General features: G+C 42.9%; 1 protein-coding gene across 11 annotated transcripts in view; it reads right to left on the minus strand.

Annotated features, from left to right (window-relative positions):
* The window catches only part of si:dkey-178k16.1 (band 4.1-like protein 1), a 41,186-nt gene extending 20,518 nt beyond the window's left edge, over positions 1–20,668 (minus strand). For 7 of the 11 annotated variants that reach the window (XM_058990867.1, XM_058990871.1, XM_058990869.1 and 4 more), the window contains exons 1-3: positions 20,144–20,668; positions 1,902–2,021; positions 1,547–1,720 (exon numbers count right to left, since the gene is read on the minus strand). In XM_058990867.1, the coding sequence (XP_058846850.1) occupies positions 1,547–1,720; positions 1,902–2,009 (282 nt within the window). In that variant the 5' untranslated portion in view covers positions 2,010–2,021; positions 20,144–20,668. The remainder of the gene's footprint in view (positions 1–1,546; positions 1,721–1,901; positions 2,022–20,143) is intronic. The other 4 variants (XM_058990874.1, XM_058990873.1, XM_058990875.1 and 1 more) reach the window with 3 other exon arrangements.
* Between the last annotated feature and the right edge of the window lie 2,996 nt (positions 20,669–23,664).

Raw genomic sequence — 23,664 nt, forward strand, 5'->3', positions numbered from 1 at the left:
CTCTGCCTAGTGCTCTTTCGGGAGCGTCTACCTACGAAATTCACCCGCCTGGTTTCCGCGGTGACGGAGAGAGAAAAGATGGGTTGTTGCCACAGCAATAAGAGCTGATGGACTGAAATGCAGGCTGGTTTAGTGGTTAGAGCTGCTGGACGATGAGGCAGGCAGATACAGTGCTGTGTGGAAGCACTGCCACTACAGTTTGTGACCCCTGTTGGTGAGATGAAGTTATAAACTTTACTGCCGGTTTTGTTTTGCATAGTAGTTCAGGCCGGTTTGCGTCCAGCCTCTGCCCTGCTACATAATCAACAACTTTGAGCCAGTTGTGGCTTAGTTGGTAAAAACAGTGACATGAAAGGCCGGTGACAGAGTATTTTAAATTCCAACATTAACCAAGCCCCGGGGGAAGGCAGTCGGTTTACTCCACACAGATGTGTCACATTTAGGGGCAGAAAAAGCTGAGCTATTCCAAGTGAATGCACTCTTAAAATGTTTCAGAACTAAGGTCAAAGCCTGCAGCTTGGAGCCCCAGGGAGCTGTAGGCCTCTGGTAAATGTCAAAATCCCCCTAATTAATCCTTGCTAGCAAACACTCCTTGTTATAAGCATGACAGAAATGACTAGCCTGCTTTCGGAAGTCTATTATTACCCAGATAGTGGGACTTCAACATGGCAAGCCTGACACCGCTGCCCTGCAATTTGGAGCGCGGTATAGGAAGGATAAATTGTTGGGTTGCAGTCTGACAGCAGCAGGACGTGCTTTATTTCCTGAAGATTTCTGTTAGTGGGATGCTTCCACGTTAGTGGTTCTTTTGAAGTGGTGCCTTTGCAGGAGAGCTGAGAATGGAGTGTTTAGAGTAGAGCTCATTACTAAGGTGGACGATGACAGCACTGGAAAGCTGAGACTGGAATGCCGAGACTAGGGCTCATTATTAAGGGGCAGGGAGATGACAGCGCTGTGCCTGTCCTCCTTTCTTTATTGAAAGGAGTATGGATTTCTCATCTCTGCACAGTTTATTTTATTGATTATATGTTTTACCAAGAAGGCAGTGGGCTTTTTGCCCTTGCTGGAGGTTTGCCCTGTGTATGTGATCTATGCTTACTGAGACAGGGTGACTTAGGTCTTTGAAGAGCATAGATCTGTATATCAGGACTCTGTGGTAGAAGCCCCTTTCATGTGTGTCATTTTCTATTGGTTATGACATGGCAGTTGCTATGTATCTCTTGTAGCAGCTTATTCAAATGCTCCTCAAGCCAGAATATTTATCATCATTGCTACAGGAGTGCTGGGCTGCGGCACCCTGCATCTTGCACTGTACAATCATCTCATTCTATTCATTACTCATTCCATTACACTGATTACTCCCACATTCCCAGAGGAAAAGCAATGATTTATGGACATGCATTATTTTTCATAGGAACACATATTTAATAATAAATATTATTATGCATGAACATATACTTCCATTTATAACACTTAAACCATATTCGTACTTACACATAAACTCATATTAACACAGAATGGGCAGGCTGTTCCCAAGACGGCCTACCTCAATCTCGCCCTCGTACTCAGAGGTGTCCAGCAGGGTCACTTTAAATGGGATGGTCTTTAGCCTCTTGGAGGATTTCTGGGGGGATTTGGGGATCTTGCTGGGGGTGGTCTTCTCTGAGACATCATCCCCATCCCCCAAATCCCGGTCTTCAGGTAGCTTTCCGTCATGACCCTAAGAGTGAAAAAAAAAAACAAGTGGGATATTTGGGAAACTGACCCCAGTGGTATCAGTTTGAGCTCCCCTCCTCTACCTTCAGAGTTTTGTTTGTACGATCATTTCATTTGACACAGATATAACGTTTGGTAACGTATGCGCCTCTTGTACTGCATTCATTGGTATCTAAGCCTCTCACCTGCTTGGGTCTATTGCCGTCCTGCGTGTTCACCGCTGCCCCCTGCTGCTGGGGAGGCTCCTCTGCTGCTTTTTTCACCTCCACCTCCACGCCCGTCTCCGTCGTCATGGTTACAGCGCACTATCCAGCAGGAGAGAGGAGAAGAGACGGTGTTAATATCCGACTCCTGACAACACTGGGAACAGCCCTTGAAGCTGGACGAAGGTGTCTGTGTGTAAGCTGAAATGTTAACTGTCCCTCAATGTTCATAGCAATCTGAAGCACAAAGTGCATTATTTAAAAGGTTCCTTTCTTCTTAGCTGTGTTATATAATGACATTTTAGCCAGGAACTATTATGGTGTGCATGTGCTTTCTGGCGCACACAATGCAAGTATAGAAATGCACGTGTCAGTGTGCGTCTGTCAGTTGTTATATTGATGCTTGTCAGATGCTCAGACGTTGCTGCTGTGTTTAGTATTGTCTTTGAATTGCAAGCCCTGGTTGCTCAAGCACTTCTCGCTTTTGTATTGTATCGCTTTGTTCTGTACTGTATTCGATTGCGTGTGGCGTAAACAACACTTTTCTGAAGAATACAAAGAACGCAGAGCACAGTCACTGACTGAATGGTCCAGTAGGCAAATCGAAATCAAAAGAAATTGACGTACAAACACTAAATACTGCAACAGGAAAAAAAATAATTAGAGTCTAGGTTAGTTATTATTACACAAATACATTTGAATTACTAACTTGGAAAAATTCAGTTCATATCCTCGATTTCATTCACATGAGGGTCAGGGAAATTACGTTAAGAAAGGCAATGAGATTGAAATTGATCAAATTGATTGTAGGCACTGAAGCTCCTAAGACCCCATCAACACAGACAGCGGAGTGTGTACGGTCAATAGGATAGGGGTCATCAGCTCTATTCAAGGTCAGATGGTGGTCTCAGCCCAATTCCTAGTGAACCACCATCACCAAAAACACCAGCGGGTAACAAGAATTTCATTAGCAAGGAGACTGAAACATCCTCTCACCCACACATAGGGCAGGGCCACAGCAGACTGGTACTGTTGCAACACATTTAGTTTAGAGGCTAGCTCTGTTGCACCAGCTTTATTGATGAAAGAGGACTTCCATTTCCAAAGCTGCAAATCTGCCACTGCACGCAAGCAATGAATTCATCCCATTTTTTTCTGTTAAAAAAGAACACATTGCCTGAATGTCTATTCCCCTGGTGCTTTCTCTCTCACTCTCTCTCCCTCTTCACTCCGATAAAACCTCACTCTGCCCCCAGCCTTCGTTGGCTCCCGTGGAACAGAGAACTGGTTGCCATGGAGACAGCTCTGAATTTCAAACGCTTTCCCTGCACTGCGGGAATGTGACGGGTCTGTCAGAGGAGGCAGCTAATCAGGGGAGGAAGGGTGCTCCTGTCAGAAGAGATGAACAGTCTCAAGCAGGTTCTGCTCAGTGTAACAGCATCTTGCTGCAGTGCTGACCTGGAAACATCTAGCTCCGGGGCTCACAGGTTCCACTTTGCTAGTCGTGGGATCTAGACTCTTTCTTAGGCCATGGAAAATGAAGTCGTTCATGTATATTCCTGGTAATCACCATCATGCCTAGGTTCTGTCTCCCTGGTAACGCTATCCAGCAAACCAAACATGATCAAGATAAATGTTTGTTTACCACAAGTGGTTCTCCACTTTACCACGGACAGTTCATTGATGTCCACAGTCACGGATCGTGTACGATTGTGAGTGAACAGTGTACTCATTTCCTTGCTCTGCTGTCTTAACTCCTACACAGTGGGGGAGTTTCCTAATTCTATGATCAGTTCTCCAGCTTTATATAAGTTTCCCAGCCCTAGAGAGTGAGGATGACTTACCCAGGTCTGAGTTTCTAAGCTTTGGAACCTTGTTTAAAGACTCCTCAGGTTATTGAGAATGAACAGTCCTTGGGTGAATCAGAGAGTCTGTGTCTTCCCAGGACCTCAAAAACAGCTGACAAACTCATCTAGACTAGCGAGGCGCTTCAGAAATTAGACGTGTTGAAGAAAGCTGACATCCTGCAAGCGATGGTGTCCTCAGAGCGACAGGGCAGTCAGTAGAGTGCACTGTGATGCCACCCCCTGGGACCAGCGGCACGTTACCAGTGCACTTCCAAATCAGAGCCTATGACTGGGGCTTGGCCAGCTGTGAAAATTAACCGCAATACCCCCACCAATAGTGTCAGCTCCTTTTAGTGTGTTCTCATTTACAGAAGAGGCAAAATTATCATCAGACAATAGGAGTGAACATCCAACGTGTCTTTTGAACAATAGTTTGGACAGCAGCTTCACTGAACAACCTGCCACTGGAGTGGAGTGGCTGGGCTCCCTAAAAAAAAAAAAAAAAAAAAAAACTTTCCACAATTCTCAAGAGGAATTAGAAGGATATAGAGCATTTCGTAACAGACATCTTAACAATAAAAAGGACCAAAATCAAAACAGGCAGACTTCACCTAGATCTAAAAACACAAAAACAAGGCTGTGCATTCAGTAGCCCTGTTTGTTTAAGGTCAGGTGAGACATAAAATAGGATCCACAGTAAAAAGGGTTTGAGCAGAACGATGTAGATTGTGTTAATGATTGCGGTTGCGCTTCTTCAGTACAGCGACCGGTTACTGCACAGTAAGGCCCTGTGGACATGACACAGTTTCTAGACCTCCCCCAGAGCTTGTCTGAAGCCAGCAGCTCTCTGAGCAATCAGCACACTCAGTACTGTAAATGTGTGACATAAATTTTACATGAGCTTCTTTGAGGGGCTGCCGCAAGCGCTTTTACGAGAAAACAGCTACAGTGGCCAATCAGGACCCATTCAACATTATCCACCAGCCCAGGGGACTGGGGACTGGGGACAGAGGAAGCTGCCAGGTGCAGAACGGTCAGAAATAACCAGTAGCCTGCACTACCTCATCACTAACTGGCAGTCAACACTGCCTCCCAGTCTCATACCTCAAACCGGCAGTCCATTCTGCTCACAGTCCCTGAGCTCTACAGTAACTACCAGTCTACCCTGCTCTCCAGCCACAAGGCCGGCCTGCTTCGTTATCTACGTGCAAACCTTTGATAATCTGTAGGGTTGTCATCCATGAACCAAAGTCCAACTATGATTAGAGTTAACATGGCCCCAAATCGTGCCAACCATATTTGTTGTGAAATAAAATAAAGGGGTGAGTTGGGCTTGAACTTGTGACCTCCTGACTTCTAAATCTTCCAAGGCTGTGTCTTTCTGTCTCCTAGAGCAGAAAGGGTTAACAGCTGAGCCGTGAGAAACCACAGAACATGGGCAGCCACGTGAGGACAGCCTAGGGCTTCAGTCTCTCTCCAGCTCCACGTAGGAACACAATGGGGATTTTGTTGCCAGCAGTCTCTCTGATTACTGCATAGAAGCTCTTGCCCAGCCTCTGACATGAGGAGCCACATCCAGCAATCCCTCCCACAGACATTGGGACTCTAAACCTCTCAATCCACACAGCCAGTGCATATGCATACCTAGTAGCCTACTGGCAGCCGTGCTACCATTAATTCTCAAGCTGCAATGTCATGGGAGTCTATATTCCATCCCTTCTGCGTCTCTTAATGTGATCACACCACCTTCAGCTCTGCCAGACACTGCGCAGTGAATATGTAGGCAAGAGTGGGCGATGATGGCACATTATTCCCAGGAGCAGGAATGAGAGAATGTCAAGCAGAAGACTGTAAAAAAATAAAATAAAACACCTCTCATTTCATGAAATTGTATACACTGAACAAGGTCTTTCAATTATAAAATCACACAGGAGAAATGAATAGATCACTGCTGAATATTTGTCAAAATTCCAGTTCACGAGTACAGGATCATTTTGCTTCTCTTCTTGGTCCCCTCTCCCAAACTGCACAAGATGACATCTCTTCTACAGCAAGAGTTACCCGACACACAACGTATAAACCTATACACATTTTAGAGTAGGCACAGGTTCCATGAATGTAAAGTAGATGGATCCCTTGATTGGATCTGCAGCTTAAAAGCATTATAATTACGTGCAAGGCCTATTCAATTGATCCAACAGCAGAACTAAGCATCTATGTCATTTGGATCATTAAAATCTTACAGACAGAAATACCCCGTTCGACAGCTACAGTCCATAGAAATATACAGTTGCTTTTCATAACCTTGGCAGACAAAGGCTGCGGTAATGATGGGATATTATATGTCTCCTCATATCTCAGATTGTAACCACCAATATTACTAGATTCCTCTGTTAATATAAGCCATTATCTACTGCTTTAGTAGGTCTAAATACATCATGTCTAAGTTAAGCTATGAAACAAAGTAGAAGCCACAGGATTCCTCTAGAAAGGGGCGTCATTTCTACAACGAAACACAAAGAGCTCACACAAAACCAGGGCTGTGCACGACCGCTCAAGCGTTCCTGTGACAAATAGCAAGATTCAACTGGGAGTTTTAACAGTCCTGACCACTGCCAGGAGATAATCCCTCAAATACTGTAAAAACACAGCGCACCCTGCTGTGCCTGATTAGAGACCATTTACGTTCAATATTGAAAATTATGAGCAGGTCGCTTCTGAGCTGAGGAACAAAGTGGCACGAGTCCAGACCATATGGGGACCTTTCCAATCGAGACGGAACCGCAGCAAGGCTATGAAGGGAGCCTGCTGTTTACAGTAATTAATTACAAGATTGGGATGGTGATCCTATAGTTCTTTTACTTCTGAAAACTGCAATACCCAGTTTGCTCAAGATGTTTTCCCAGAATGCTGTTCTATCTGGGTGTCTGTGTTTCCATGGTGATGCCTGACCAGATCCAGTAAGTTCTTCAGCACCTGCTTGGTTCTGGAGGTGAATACATCCGGTGAATCAAGAGTACATTTCTATCGAATTTGTATCTGTATCACTTTTGGAACAGAGTCAGAATTCAATGCAGGTCGATTCATATTCCCAAAGTCAAACACAATAACTGCTCCTTATCTCTGTTTATTAATGACACCTCCTTCCATCTGCTAAGGGAAGATATCCAGACCAAACTCACAACTCAAAGTCCGCAAGCAGCAAATCAATACAGCCTGTAACATCAGAGTGATTACTGCTAGACTTTGGAACTGATATCCTCATAGAGTTTCATTCAAAAGGGTTCTGTTTACTCCATTTATGAAGCAACAAACACCATCTTTTTAATAGACGGTTTTATTGTTTTCCAGATAACAAAGTCTTCTGGATTTCATTTCGCTGAGCAATCAAACCCAAATGCATGCACTGTACCCAATACCAGGTAAATGATTTGTGTTTATTGGATCCATAACACTTTTGACACAATGCTGAAATAACAGTTTTAATAATGAGTTTTGCAGCAGTGCTGACAACCTGGGGCATGCAAACTGGAGACTTGACAAAACACATAAATACATGTGCAAGGTGTATAATGGGAAGATGGGTGTGCAAAAACTCACTCTGTTACTTGCAGTTGCCTTTAAGGAGTTTTATGGGCAGGTATTCACTAAATCCAATGTGCTGATTTCAAAACAAGAAAAGCTGTCCTTCCCTCACCTTTACAATTGAGTACCAATCAATGACACCTGCTTCCACATTGAGTGTTTTAAAAGCTGATTGGAAGTGAATAATCCTCTCGTACAAGGCCCTGACATTTTTTACTGCTGTTCAGCCGTACCGAGGCCGTACACTGACAATTACGACACTAAAAATGTCAGCACCCCGGATGAGAGAAAAATTAGCTTCCAGTCGTCTTTTAAAACACTCAATGAGGAAGATAATTGCCACCGATTGTAAATGTGAGGGAGGACAGCTTTTTTTTTTAAATCAACACATTATTGAATGGATTTATACCTGCAGATAAATACTTCTTAAAGGCATTTCTGAGTATGAATAGTCAGGGCAGCCAAAAAATCATAATAATAGCTACATCAACATAAGCATAGAAAACTAAAGCTAGAGCTGGGGATATATCATTCTCATAGATGATCTTCTATTAAACGCTCTACTCAGTTCTAAAGACAGATCCTGTGTGGTTTCAGCTAAAGCTGTAGAACATGTAGCATGTGCCTGAGAACATGCTGTCTGACTCCGCCCCCAGTGACAATGTGGGACCAGTCCGCATCTGCACAGAAACCACACACAGGTTTACAGTGAATCAGCCCTGCCTCGGAAACTGCTGGAACATTTAGAGAGTGCAGCACTAATCCCCTTTCCACATTCAGAGGTGTGTTTCCATCCCAATCGACTCGTCACTGGAAAAGACAGGGATCAGAATGATGCAAGCTTTGCGCAGTGTGTTTAATAACAGGTAGACGTGACATTGCGGGGAAAGTAATTAACAGTGCAAAAACACAGAATACGAATGCAGGTCCACCTGATCCATCACTCTCACACACACAGACACACACACACACACACACGAGATACTGCAGCGCTACGTAGACAGCCATGTCTAGGTTATTTTCAGACAGGTTTATGACCTTCTAGGTGAGCATACCTCTATCTTAATCAGGCCTGTGTTAATAGTGACTGCGATGGAAAGTTTTGTGTTTTTGTTCCCTTGCCAGCTCGCTCTGCTGAATCATGTGCTACCTAAGCAGTAATAAGCACTCTGCAGCCCTGGCTGCCGCTGTCGCAAACAAAGACACATCTCTCCAGGCCTTGCTAAGCTTAGTTATTCACCCTCACGAGTTTCACCGGACTGAGGCTCTGCAGAGGATCTTTCTCTCTGTCTGCTGGGCACTGCAGACTCATGCACCAGACGGCACTGCAGACCATCATGCTAAACCAGCAAAGAATATCTGACAGTTTTGGGCCACCCTTGTAAAGTTAGCGGTAATCCGACTTCTAAAGTTGGGCAGGATTTTTTGGATCGTTCTTTTTAGGTGTTTTCTGTTTTGAGTTTCCAGTTTATGCGTAGGTAACTGTGATACTCAGGTGATTTGTCTGGGTCATCCTTAACATAAAAAAAATGAGGTAAAGGTAAAAATGAGCCTGTTTTTAACCTCAGTTAGACAATTCTGCTCAGAGTTTCAACAAGGCTTTATTGCTAAGAACATAGGGCTCCCTGTGGGAGCAAGCAGACATTTTACAGGGCACTCAACACATATTTTAAAGTATTCAAAATATAAACAGATGTCCGCAATTTATTTAAAATTCCTTCACACTGAAAACAAAACCATAAAAAGGCATTCTGAATGTAGCTGGACACACACACACCCATGTTAAGGCACATATAAAGTTGGTAGTTGGTAGTTTCTGTAACTGGGTATTTCAGAATGCTCTGAAATGAAGATACAGCAGGCCTGCTTCCAGCTTCAGTATTCATTTCCTGAGAAGAGCAGCACCCGCATCCTCCGCAGATAAAAGAAAGCATTAGCAGAAGTCTGAAACCTCATTTAAAAGGGAATGACCTTACAGCAAGCCTGCTGTGACTGTCTCAATACCTCGCTGACACGCTGCTAACGATGAAGCCAAACCACACGCTCCACACAAATCAGCTGATGTTCACAGCTGGTCTACGGCAATATCGACAAACCCCTTCATATCTGAAACAACAAGTCCCCTTCTTCATCAGTACCCAGAGTTCCCAAACCATGAGGGTGTGTCCATACAGGGTGTGCCTACTGTGTAAGATTGTACTGTAGTAGTTTTATCATCACTTAATGAATATCCACCCTGGGTAACTCCCTGTGCACTGAACAGGTCGATACAGCTTGCACACAGCCTACATTCAGGGGTTGTAGTGCATTGTGGGCAGGATGATCAGTGGCTAAGACTCGTCCTTGATTTTCTAGTTGCTCTCTGGCATATATCAGGCAAGCACCACTATCACTTTCAATCTCAAGATTGATCATTGTTTCAGATGACTGCGCAAGGCATTTCACACTGCAAAGTCCATCACAATAAACAGGGTGTTCCATAAGTCAGGCAGCAGCACAGGAATAATTGTTAATATCGGTTGTCTCTCTTTCAGATGTGAAACGTCTTTAAGCGAAGAGGAACGAATTCAGATCATTCTGATGTTTGTGGTGCAGACAGTCAATGAGGTGTGGCCGCCCAATTTAAAAGGAGAACATCCTAATGGACATAACACATGCTATTGCCTATGATGACACACTGTATAATATATATATATCACTGTTTCTTAAGCGCTTCCTGGTTCTAGCCAGTGCATTCCCACAATCGCTTTACAAATGAACTGATCAGTGAAATATGAAAGATTATTTATCAAAGCACTCGAATAATGAATTTATTTTGAATGCTTGAGTATTCAGCTAGGATAGTTATGGAATGAAACAACATTTTTTCTAAAATGCTCAAAATGTTCTGCTTGTGAGAACAGCGTTTCTGAAAGATAAAGAACATGCTATATGATATTCCTAGTCGTAACAGTACCACTGCTGTCAACGTTTGATTTAGGCAAATTCCTGTTTAAACACAGGTTAATAACATTTTGAATAAGCTGGCCATACGGGTCAAACCACCCCTACTTGTTATGTAAACAGACAGAATAGGTTTTATTTAACGTTGAGCAAATACACCTAGAATAACTCATCCAATGCATATCCGTCATCTATCACCCTAACAGTGTAAACGAAACACTTGATTGCACAACCTTACAATTTACCAAACAATAAACCACCAACGTTAGCATACGTTCAGCATCTGTATCACCTCTTTCAAATCCATTTTTTGTTATGATAAATATTTCATGGTCAATAAGCCATCCCCTTAGAGGGATCATATCAGAACAAGAAAGAACTAAAGATCAAACGAGAGCAAAGCAAAAAGCACAGTGTTATCTACAAAGATATCATTTCAACTGAAGAGCTTTAAGATCAGTAACTACGCTCTTTCTATACTTCGAGATAACCCCTGGCCGCTCAGTATACCCCTGCGATTCATGTTCAGAATGAAAGCCACATCAAACAGCCACATCAGACAGTGGGCTCTGCTAAGGTGTGCTGAAAGCCAAGGGAAATACTGTCCTCATTCAATCGTCATTCAGGAAACAGATGTGTTCAGGGGATAAATCCAGATGGGTGAGCTAAATTGTCATTCTATTTAAACCAGTCCAACTACCAATAAATATTGATTTAACTTCTCTTACTGTAGTACTGCACCTGATTCATTGTATTTCCTTTCTGGAAAGTTAGAAAGAGGATCAAACTTTGCACTTAGTGCAAAGCTTTAAAAATATGTGATAAATACTAGCAACACTGCAATCCGCTTTAACAATCAGGGTCCTATGGCATGCACTTTGTATTGTACACTATACTGTACTGGGTTTAAGAGGACATTTATATAGGTGACATGACACTGTACAAAACCATACAGGTCCGAATGCTTCTGATGTCTATTGCTCTGTTATAAACACCACATATTCACTTTACCTGAAATAATATTATTTATTTTTGTATTAATAACTTATACAATCTGATAAAGCTATACAAGATTATGCTGGTGATAGGACTATGTATTGCATTATGCATAAACCCAAGATGGACCATATATCAAGAACAAATAATTCAATAAGGACTGCCAACGTGAGACTTCCACGGGTCACCACAGATATGTAAGCAGGTTTCTCGGGATCCACCTTTTTTTGCGTTTACATGCCATTGAGAAATACTGTAATTTAACTACACAGGTTATACATAGGAAAAGGATTTGGTTTATTCCTTACTGGAAATACATAGAGAAAATGAGATTGCCTGCTAACCTAGCTCCTCATGCAGCGTGCACACTGGTACGGCACTTCACCTTGCCTGTGTATTTCATATAGCTGTATGCAATGAGGCAGAAAGCCGGTAGGGAGCCTTGGGCTGGAGGTTGCTACGGTAACAAACCAGTACCAAAAGTTGTAGAATACAGACCTCCTCTGGTTTCTTAGCAACTCCAGGACACTGAGCTCCAGGGCAGGAGTTGTGGGAGAGGTGCAGTGGGAAGGGACTGGGAGACTGGTGGTCAGTCTGCTGGGAATCAGTCCATATCACCCACCCATTCCAATACTTACTTTATACCACTCATGTGGCATGAAGACCAATGCAGTAAAAGTGCACAGTGCACTAGAAGAGCAGGCAGTGAGAAAGCTGCAGACACTAAGATGTAGATACATGGCTCCATGTCAGATAGTATTATCAATCCAAAATCATTCTGCACCCTGCAGGAAAGCTCTTCTCCATTGAAGAGAATGGAGCAAGCTGAGGCATGAGACCAGATGTGGTATCTGATATCTTTACTCTTAAAATGGCGAAATCACAAAATGCCCCGTCATCATTCATCCAGACTTCGTTTGTCATAGATTAATGGCTCTTATGGGGATGAACAAACCCAGGTCTAATAGACTGTCATCCCATTATCTGCACTGCTTCTCCATTCAAATAAAGTAGCGATACTCAAATAGAAACGTGTTCATTCAACCAGCTTAGTTATATAATTCAAGGCTTCCTCAGCACTCACAATGTTTGTAACACACAAGCAAATAAAAACAAACTTTAAAAATACTGGAGTGAATCAAATTCTGCAGTCAATGCATTCAAAATGTGCCTTTGGTGTCTTCTGGTATCTTTTGGCATCTTATCTCTGGTGAATAAAATGAACATTTATTTGTGATAATCTTGATGCCAGTAATCCCACAGGGGTGGTGTGTAATTACATGGCACTGTTTTAAAGCAGGGACATTACTGTGAGCATTGCTTCTGAATGGAAAACACCAACAACAAAAAAGCCACTAATCCTGTCAGTGCATTTTCTTGATATTAACGGTTACAAAACAGCATTCCATTGGCCACTAAGCCTCGCTTTGTTTCAGTTTCCATGGAAACAAAAAGGAGGAAAAGAGACCGATTAGCTCTGCAGAAAATGAATGAAATTTGCTTTCTTAAGAAGAACAGATAACTTCATTTAAAACCCAGTGATGAACGTAACAGCTGTGCAGGTTGTTAGATCAACTAGGACTGAGCTAGAGAGTTATGAATACTAAAATCTGTTTGTTAACACGACAGACAGGCAGGCAGACAGGCAGAAGGCTCCAATATCAGTGTGCTTTAGTCTTCCACATACTTTAACAAGGAGGATTCGCCTTTATAAAAGTGGACTTCTATGTTAGCAAAGTGCAGTAAGGAAGAGTATAATCAAATTGAAAGCACAGTAAAGCACAGTCCAGCACGGTAATTTGCAAAGAAGCACGGTAAAGCATATTTCATTTCTTAAACGTTTCATTTGGGAATATTTGTCATGAGAGGCTGTGTAATATTAATGTGTACAACATTTAGATGCACGTGGATATGAATAAATAAATATACACTTACACTGTGCACATACTGCAGTATAAACACTGAGTGAATATCTGAATTTTGCCAAGCAGACTGTACAGGTGTCAGAGACATTGCAGTAAATCTGCAGACAGACCATTACATTGTGTCGGCATTGTACTGCCTCAGCAGGGCAACTGAAGAATGTTGCACCTGGAAGCTGACTGCACAGCCTAGGCTAGTTGATTATTATTTAGAATTAGAGATTCCATTCCTTGCAGGAATGTCCAAATGTCTTAAATTCTGCAGAGCAGACGGACAGAGAAGGCTTTCACAGTTCCTAAATCCTCCCTGTGCTGTACCTACCCTGCTGAAAACACACCAGTCAGAGATATTAACTAGCAGATTTTTCCAATCAGGTTGTGATGTATTGTCTGAGGTACTTAAACTTCGACTTGAAAAAGAAAGAGTGCATTTTAACACAGGTTCTAACCTTACATTTCGAAACACCCAATAAAAATTAATTCTTAACAAAGAAATGTTTCATTATTTATAGAATAATCTAATATCTGTAAACTCTTGCCCTTTCTGAAAGCCTGGTAACTATGGCAACCGAGCTAAGCATGAAAATTCCGCTACTGGCCTTGAAACATGTAGTTACTGATTGACAGACGAGCAGGCATTTTAAAAAAGGCAGTGGTAGTGACATATTTGTACCAAAATGCATGTGACCCTGCAAAAGAAGGTGTAACGTCTTCCACACAGCAGCAATGACCGTGGTACCTGCCCTTTAAATAAACACACTGATAGACAGGCAGTTACTGTTTTCAGGAGAGCAGAATTATACAATTAAGCAATTTAATAATAAACCAAATAAATGAGTAAGCAGGGAGCACAGGTATTAAGAACAGGTGGGATGTTACAGCCGGACAGCTATTCTGTTACACAATATAACAATCATTTTAGTGGCATTCCCACTACAATCCCTTTTCATAGACTCTGCTCAGTGTCTGTTATCTGACAGGATCGGAGTCCATGGTGCTCTGGCTGCAGACCATGCCAGACACTGCTTTAGAGCTTATGTGTACAGTGTGTAGGGAGAGCTGAGAATGGGGGTTTAGACTTGTGAAACCACACACACACACACACACACACACACACACACACACACACACACACACAAACAGTCCCTAGACAAGTCAAACCGGTTGGGCCTCCTCATAGCCACATGCCAAGAATGAAAACACAAAGCATTATGGGACAGCAACTCTCAAACTGGAAGAGGGGACTGTTGTTGTTAAAAAGATTCGATTCACTGGAATAAAACTGCATCCACAAGCCCATCCATCTAGCGTGCAAACACGACCCCTCAAAGCGCTCCACACAGAGCTCTCTAACTTATTAACAGCTCTGCTCAGCAGTGTTTTCAGGTAACAGCCGGTCAAAGGGGGATCTCTAAACAGGTGTAGTGCTTGTCAAGGTCTTTACTTCAAAGCGCAACTGCAAAGCAAATTCAAGTGTCACAAAGTTGTTTGTTACTAATAGTTTTGTTATATTATCAGTTTGAATTACATGAAAAGAAGCAAAATGCCCTGGACGAGTGAACAGCAATGAAGAACACAGGGTTCGTACATCAGCAATTTGAGCCCTCAAACTGCCCTCTAGACCCACATTGCTTGTAGATTTCCTCAAATCTGTGATAATGTACACTCCACAGTTCCTTAATGCTAGTCTGTTGTTCTCATTATTAAAATCTGAATCGCCGAATAGTTCCTTTTTTTACTATAGACATAGTTCCACTTGGCATTTCTTGTGGTCCCCCTGTTTTGTATGTGCAGTGAATATTCTGCTGTGTATCATTACCTGCCACCCAGTTTCCACAAAGCTGGATAGGACAGCATGTACTTCTAACTGAAAAAAACCCAGGTGAGTTTTTTTCAGTTAGACCAACAGAGAGCAGCAAGTCTTTGTTTGTATGGAGAAAAAGTTCAACTACACAACAATAAGGGGAGCAATGATAATGATACAGAAAGGCAGCAGGACAATGGATTTAAAAAAAACAACAACCTTAAAGCGTTGTTTTTATTGCACGTGTTGACTGTTTTTTGATGGATGTTGTCATTTGGCGATTGCTTATTTGGCACACCAGTGCTAATCTCAGGGGGTCCCTTCCAGGTCAAATAATGATGCAATGAAACGGAACCATGTCACAAGTTTGTCTATGAAAGGCTGCAGTGTTGCTGCCCAGATATCAAGTCTAGTTTTAAATACACAGAATGAGACAGGAAAGAGAACCGCAGGCATAGTTAAAATACCAGTCGAAACACTTGTTTGTTCTGGCATAGTCGCCATTGTTATGTGCGCTAGCTGACAATGCAGGGAGAGAGGCTCCCAGCTGCACCCTACACCTCTTTTGTTTCCATCTGCTCGCTGGAGGTTGCTGCAGGTCTATTAATTGATATTATTTGCTTTATAAATCACTGCAACACAAAAGACAGCACATACTGAGCCAGGACTGGGAGACAGGGTGGAATCGTGGTTCTAAGTGTGGAATCAGATTAGTCTCTTATCCTATAATGGTGTTTTCTAGCATCACCACTGTTTAAAACCCCATGCCTGGATCTCACTGCTTGGGGCTGACTGAACTCTGATCTATTGCTGGTCTACCGTATGCCGCAAGCGATCTCATGACCCCCAGATGATACTTCTTGTCACTGACAGATTCAATTAGGCTAGTCACTCACTCATTGTAAGTTTATTCAAGGCCTATTTACGTTAAACAGACGCCTCCCCATGCAATTATCTGCGATACCAAAATTGGTAACATTTACTAAAATAAGTAATATGATTTTACTTAAAAATAAAACCATCTACAGAACATTTCTTTTCTTATCTGTTCAATACCCTATTATGCATCTTCTTTGTCATTTGTGTCTTTAATATTACTTAGATAATGTTTTTTATCACACTCACTACAGTAATTTTTCAATCACTTTCCTAGTGGGGTGGTTTTAGAAATGACTACAGGGGTTTGCAACTGTAAATTTCTTCCCCCTACATAACACTGTGAGTTAGTAAAGTTCAGAGGGACAGAAATTACAGTTGCACATCCCTAGTGGTAATTCCTGGATCAATAATGATCTAAACCGAAACAACTATAGAGAAAGACTGAGGATGTGCATTATAGGATAAATAAAAGGTAATTTTATATTATGAAATTATGAACACATGTAGTTCTTTAACACTTAGTCTCCCAATACAAGGACACATATCAGCACAATGTTCTATTTTAAATTCATCACCAGTGCAAAAGATTCAGGATAAAATATGTCCAGTCATCCCTGAAGACGAATCACACGTTACAAGGTGTTCCGCTCTCTTTGACAAACAAAGCAACGTCCTGAAACAGGCCCTCCCTCTCTGGGGCAGGCAGGTGTCAGTTTTTCAGTACTAAGGAACGCTCTATTGTTCGTTGTTGTGGATCTCACGTGTGTTTCTATAGCTGGAAATGATTTGCGTCTGCCGTGATCCTCCCTTCACGGCAAAAACTCACAGTTTAATATATTTACTGAAGTATGCATGAAAGTAGATTTTTACAACGGATAAAAAACGCATTGAAAAATAAAGCAGAACATGCCGCTGCAAACCCAAAAGATATTCGAATGAAGGACAGGCAAGAAAACATCTCATACACACGTGTTATACCAACGACCAAACAGGTCCACACACCCTCCCTCACTGACACACTGATAAACACGCATCATTAGCCACCACAGAGCCTCACCCCCATGTGCATTACTATAATTAAGCACACCCTGTGAGCGGGTCTTGACAGGATAGGCCTAAGGCCGAATAGGAAGCAGCTTTGGGAGGACAGGCCCTGGCAGCACCTGCCAGCCTGCCAGCCTCCCCCAGCCCACAGGAGCTGACTCCCAAATTTCAACAGCAAATACACACATTATAAAACCCCTCAAACCAGTGGAAGAACAATATATGTATGCTTTGCATGTAGGGTAACTGGTTTGGACAAACACAGAGGCCTGCTGTAACACTGACATCAGGGTGTATTGGCACCTGGATTGCAGCTTTATTGTGCTCTCCTATACAGAAGTGGGACTTTTCTTATTTACATTAAACATATTTTGAGTATACAGTAAATATGCAACATATTATAAGCATCATGCTATGTCCATTCCACACGGGTACTTCTGTCATATCCAATAAAGCGAAGTGGCCAGTAAGGCAGATAAAACACTGGAAGTAGTTATTTTCCCTGAAAACCTAAGGCAATTTATGCTTTTACACCGTTGATGTGTGTGGGTTTCTGCCTGTCAGTATTTGTTTCTGACAAGAGAGTCACCCTACATTAAAACAGGGAAGGATATCAATGTGATCTCAGCAGCAGGCGGGAGAAAATTCCAGAGAAAACCGATTGATCTTCAGCTATCACATTCCCCAAGCACAAGGGCACCAGGGAGGAGGGGGGGCTGGGTGGGGGAGTACTCTCACTCCCAAAATGATGTTCCCCTTAGCGCCACGCTGCTCTGCTCTGCACCGCACTGCAGTACTCTGTCCCAAGCTGCTCAGTCTGACTGAGCCAGGAAAATAATGCTGCAGAGAGGCTGCATTGCCTTGTCTGTCTGTCTGTCTGTCCACATGGATGGAATCACAGCCTATGAAAGGTAAGGGGCTGGTACCTGGATACTGACATCTGTCAGGGTCAGATAGCTGCATGGAATCTGTCTGTCTGTCTGTCTGTCTGTCTGTCTGTCTGTCTATTTCACAGGCACAGTAATATTAGAGCAGTGATACTCAACGCTGGCCCTTGAGATCCATTCCAGTCCTGGTCTTTATTCCAAGCAGGTCCTAAATGAGTTAATTGCCTCTTAGCAGCTTCACTACATTCAAACCTGCTTGGAGTAAAACCTTGGACTGGACTGGATCTCAAGAGTTGAGTACTGTACCACTGCACTAGAGAGACACAGTGAGACACTCAGCCATGCCTCTTCCTGGATCAAAACAACAGCACTGCCTATCTGTGATACAGACTCCACAACACACTTTAATGACCAATCACAAGAGAAGGGGGCTGGCAGTCTCTGGACCCAATCCAATCCAGTGGACAGTAGGATACACAGACAATCGTTCAGAATGGGGAACACTGAATATTGAAATGACCTTCATCTTAACTTCTTGATTAACAGTGGCCCAATACCAAGTCACAGGTTTCATCCTTTGGTGTATTATTTACACGACCATTAGCAAGAAGTAATCCCTGTTAAATATGCTCTGAACTGCCAGGAAAACAATTCATGAGACACACTGAGCAGATTTTGTGATGAGTTCTCAAATGCTTCTAATAATTGGGAAATCCAGGACTGGTTGCTGGGCCATAGAGTTGACCAGTCCACGGTTTTGCGATGCCAATCTACATGCATGACGTCATGACAGGAGCTGTCCTACCAGTGGAGCATCCCATCTCAGACACCAGATGGGTCAGGTTTGCCTGGGTTAAAGGACACAGCTCCCACTCTGGTTCCCAACAGCTTCATAGCTTGGTATTGAGGTTTAACCTGACCTCTGGACAGTCAAGCATGGCTAGTGCATGAAAAGCCACAGAGGATGGAGACACTGCCTCCCATAACTAACTCCTCCACTTATCTGCCTCCATTGGGACACCCCCTGGCATGACAAGGGATTCCTACAAAGAGTCAGGGGCGCTGGTACTCCACAAGCAAGCCAAACCAAGCCAAACTAACCTCACACTATCTCTGCATACTGGGATTCGATACTACACTCAGCCAATCAGAGGTGTGCACAGCCTAGTGGCAAACAATCACTATATGATATGCTTCCAAGCACATGCTGTTTCTAACCACTATACCACACCAGTCTCTTACCTCATAGGCAACACTGCCTCACCCAAGTCCTCAGCGCTAAACGATCGGTAATATTGCCTCCCGCCCGTCATCTCTAGCCGATAGGCCACACTGTCACCTAGTCCTAGACTGTAACCACTAAGCCACAACGCTATGGTACCCAGTCCTAGACGTTAATCATCAAGCCACACTCCCTGTGTATTTTTTACTGAAACTGCTGGTAACTGGTGTATAGAAAATCAGCCTGCTTGTGAATGGGGGAGGGGAACGGTAATTTATCAGAAAAAAAGAAGGTGGGTGCCAGCTGCATTCTGCGTTCAACCAAAACAGACAATGAACTGAAATGCAATTGCTTTTTATCAAGTGCTGTCGCGATTTACAAATATGTCCTAAATATCTACCCCTCAGATGCTACACAAAGCCCCTCTTAATCTGTACACCTCACAGTAAATCCCCCTCAATCTGTACCCCTCTAAACCTCACTGTAACACAGTACCCAGCTATCCCTCAATCTCTACCCCACACTATAACACAACACCGGTTTTCAAAGGGAGTCTCCAAGAATTTGCATTTATCTTCATCCTGCTGTGCCTGAGAGCTCAGTGCAATCGAACAGAAAAGCAGGATTCCAAATAACACGTATTTCAAGAACCACCGTGTTATTATCGCACCTGGACCCTGCAGGTAAGGTCAGCTACGGCAAATGGGCTTCGTTTGACAGCTTTATACAGTACCGTGGATAAGCTAAATACACCCCGGCGTTGTATAATTTCTGGAATACTCGATCTCCATACAGGCGATACATGGCGTCACATATACAACAGAAATAAAAAAATTACCAATGAAAAATACAAGCCCAGTATGAAAACGAAAAGCGATGCGATATGCAGTATCATAGTCCCCTACAGTATGACATCTCCGAAATATTGAAACTTATTCACCATTATGGTACCAAAAAAAAAAAGAAAAGCGCAACACTGAATTGACAGCAACATTTAGACAGTGTAACAGGATCATTAGGGGAAAAAATGAAGTCAAAGGGTAAATGATAAAGTCAGAAGGGAAATGGGTAAAATATACTGTAATGCAAGCCTACCTTTACCAGGAGATCCGTCTGTCAGTGTCTCCTGATGTAAATCATTGAGGTGGGTGCGTGCAATTCAACCCGGACCGCCACCGCCCCGCTGCTTCTTTTCCCTACCACTGGAGATACTCCGAGAGAGAATGGAAGAGCTTGAGAGAGAGAGAGAGAGAGAGGGAGGAAGCGAAAGAGAGTGAGAGAGACGCTTTCCTAAGATCTGAGATCACGCAGACGACAGCGTCGGTATGAGCGAAGCAGGCTGTGGGCGCATTAAAATGCAAGCGACTGCCTCTGTCTTGCTAACGCAACACCAATAAGAACGTCGGTATGACAGTTCCACCGACTCACAGCTCGGGGATCGATTTTGATCTTTCTTTCTCTATCGTTTCTATGTTTTCTTAATTGTTCTCCCACAATCCTACAGACAGCTTGGTCCAGGTCACTATATAAAATCCCAGAGTCTGCAAAAATGGAGAGAGTGGGTGGATGCGAAGTTAAGTAAACACAGCAGCAGCAGCAGGAGCAGCTACTGCATTTGCACCAAAGAGGCACTGCCAAGGCGTGCGTACTATGATTGGCTAAAGTATTGGCTAAAGCAAAAGTATTACCTGCTGAAAGCCACGTTTAGCTGCATTAAAAAAAAATAATAATAATAAGGTAATATTGGTTTGTATTGATTAATTATAATACTTGTTTAGTTATGTTGAACGACTGTGTAAACAAACTATACAAACGTGCGTTAACATTAACTACAAATGCGCCACTATCTTAACAAAACAGATACAGATCCAAATCACTGCAATAACAACAGTCTTACACCAGGACGCCTTGTTTGACAGCATGATACGTGTGTTTTGGGAAGGATTGCAGCATGACGCAATACTGCTCAATAATACCTCCCAAGCTCCATCATACAGTATTCCACTTGGAAATGATTTTGGTCTCAATGATAATTAAACACAGCATTATGCTGGATAGGTGTGCTTTGAAGGAGGCGAGTTCAGGCTTGTCTTAAGCACCATAACCTGTGGAACTGAGCCGACAATGGATGCAGGTTATCGTGAAATGGGTTAAAAACACTTACAATATATCACGCTTTCTTAATAGGAGGGCGTTGCTATGCTAGTATTTGTTTAATACTGAGTTGTACCAGGTGGGGTGTGCGAGATCAAAAACACACCACCGACACGTCCTTAGCCATTTACAGATCAAGAATAGATATGAATGAACTGGGACAACTGATACACAATAATTATATTAGATCAAATATTATTTATACTTATTTGTAATTTTTGTTATCATTTTTAAAAATGAAACTTCAACACGTCATATTTTATACTTATTTGTAATAGATTTGTACAATAATTTTGAACATGAAACTAGAACACATAAGATAAAAAAAACAAGTGCTTTTGTATCTCTGAGAATTATGCAGATGCTGTATGCAGTGCCTAAGCCTCCTCTGGAATTATATTGCTTCGGCCTAAATGTATTGTACGGCTGCATTTTCATATTTGTATGTATCTGTCTATTTTCTTTACACAGTATTTTCTTTCTGTACACAAAAAAAAAAGACTAGGGACAGTAAAAAAAAAAAGTCTGTCCCTCACTATCAGGGACAGGTGAGAGGTGTGGAACTCAGCCTGGTCCCTCAGAGAGAGTTGACAGCAGGGTCTTTGAAACACGTGCCTTCACAGAGAGCACTTTACTGGAAGCATCTGCGTTCAGCGCACTGGAGGAACAGAAGGCCTCATTCATGCACGTCGAGAACAAGCGAAGATCTGATATCACAACTCACTGACTCGGAGAGGGGTGACAAGTGCCGACTAAAAATAAACAGCCTCTCGGGGATGAGGGTGAAAAACAGAACATGTGAAGACATTTAAGCAGACTAAATCCACATACGATGCAGCATCTCCATTGCAGGAATGTCTTGCCACTTCTTCAGATTAATTAAACAGGAGGAGCAGGGGGGGGGCAACAGACAAAGGATTCAGCTTCCAACACCAGCTATCCCTCAACTTTCACAAGTCCATACCTGGGGATTCAGCATCCATCACCAGCTATCCCTCAACTTTCACTAGTCCATACCTGTGCTGTGCTGACAGACATACAGAGGGACAGGCAAGCATTCAGGCATAGAGACAGACATACAACGCTAGGGTTTCTTTCTTGCCAGAACCAATTAATTCAAATATGCCAAATCCCATAACAAAATATTAAGCCTAATGATAACAAACCAGCTGTAGCACACACACGTACACATGCATGCACACACACACGTACACATGCATGCACACACACACGTACACATGCATGCACACACACACGTACACATGCATGCACACACACACACTTACACATGCATGCACACACACGTACACATGCATGCACACACACACGTACACATGCATGCACACACACACGTACACATGCATGCACACACACACACGTACACATGCATGCACACACACACGTACACATGCATGCACACACACACGTACACATGCATGCACACACACACGTACACATGCATGCACACACACACACGTACACACACACATGCTCGCACACCCAGGTTAAGATCCAGAGAGAAGGCTCATGAGAGACATTCCCGCCCTGCATTTGCAAACCAAATGAAGGCCTGTGATCCAGCAGATAAGCCTCGGCTGCAGCCTCCCCTTCAAACACAGCTCTGCTGTATCTGCTCTGTCTGTCGGTGTTTTATTTCAGCTGTGCAGTGCTTTGGAGCATTCGGTTCATGAAAGGTGCTTTAAAGGAACTCTCTTGTTGCTGCTTTAAGTAACGCTCACAGAAGCACACGTGCATGGGACTGCATTGCCTTTGATACGGCTCATATTAAGCAGAACTGGGTCTGTTCAGTACTTGGCTGGCAGACTCCCAAGTAACAAATGTTATCAAGTAAAGTGCTGGTGTGAAAATATAGTTTTCAAAATACACTCTGCTGTTGTTGTTTGTAATTCTCTTGCTATGGGCCTGGCCTGCTAGCAAAAGTGGGTGTGTCACCTGTGATTTATGAGCAGGTGTGCAGTTGGGTGCATAGCAGGTTATACATGTGACCCTGCAATTCACAGAAGCAAAAGAAAGTGTAAACACATCAAAAAGGAGGACCTCCATTTTACAATGTTGTGCTCGTGTAATATTGAGCAACTTTGCCTTTAAGACCATTTTCTTTATTGCCAGCCCTTATCGTCAGAAGCCAAAAGCTATATCCATACCCAACACAGTGAGAACAAAGGAAGAAAGGGGCCATGCTTCTGATATTTTGCTTTCGTTATATTATATTGCATATGAAATTCAGATACACGTCTTCTTCTGTTAGAGAGACCTGTTATGAAAATCAGATAGGGCACATCCACTGCCGTGGGAAAAGAAATATAATGGAATGAATCCCTCACGATGAAAAGTGAAAACAGATTGACTCGGAGAGTGTGAAACTTCTTAATTAGTGACTCAAGGACTCGACTCGTATGTATCGACCCAGGCTGCTTCACATTAAAGCCAAGATAACTCAT

This window comes from Acipenser ruthenus, chromosome 18, assembly GCF_902713425.1.
Source record: "Acipenser ruthenus chromosome 18, fAciRut3.2 maternal haplotype, whole genome shotgun sequence".
Taxonomy (NCBI): Eukaryota; Metazoa; Chordata; class Actinopteri; order Acipenseriformes; family Acipenseridae; genus Acipenser; species Acipenser ruthenus.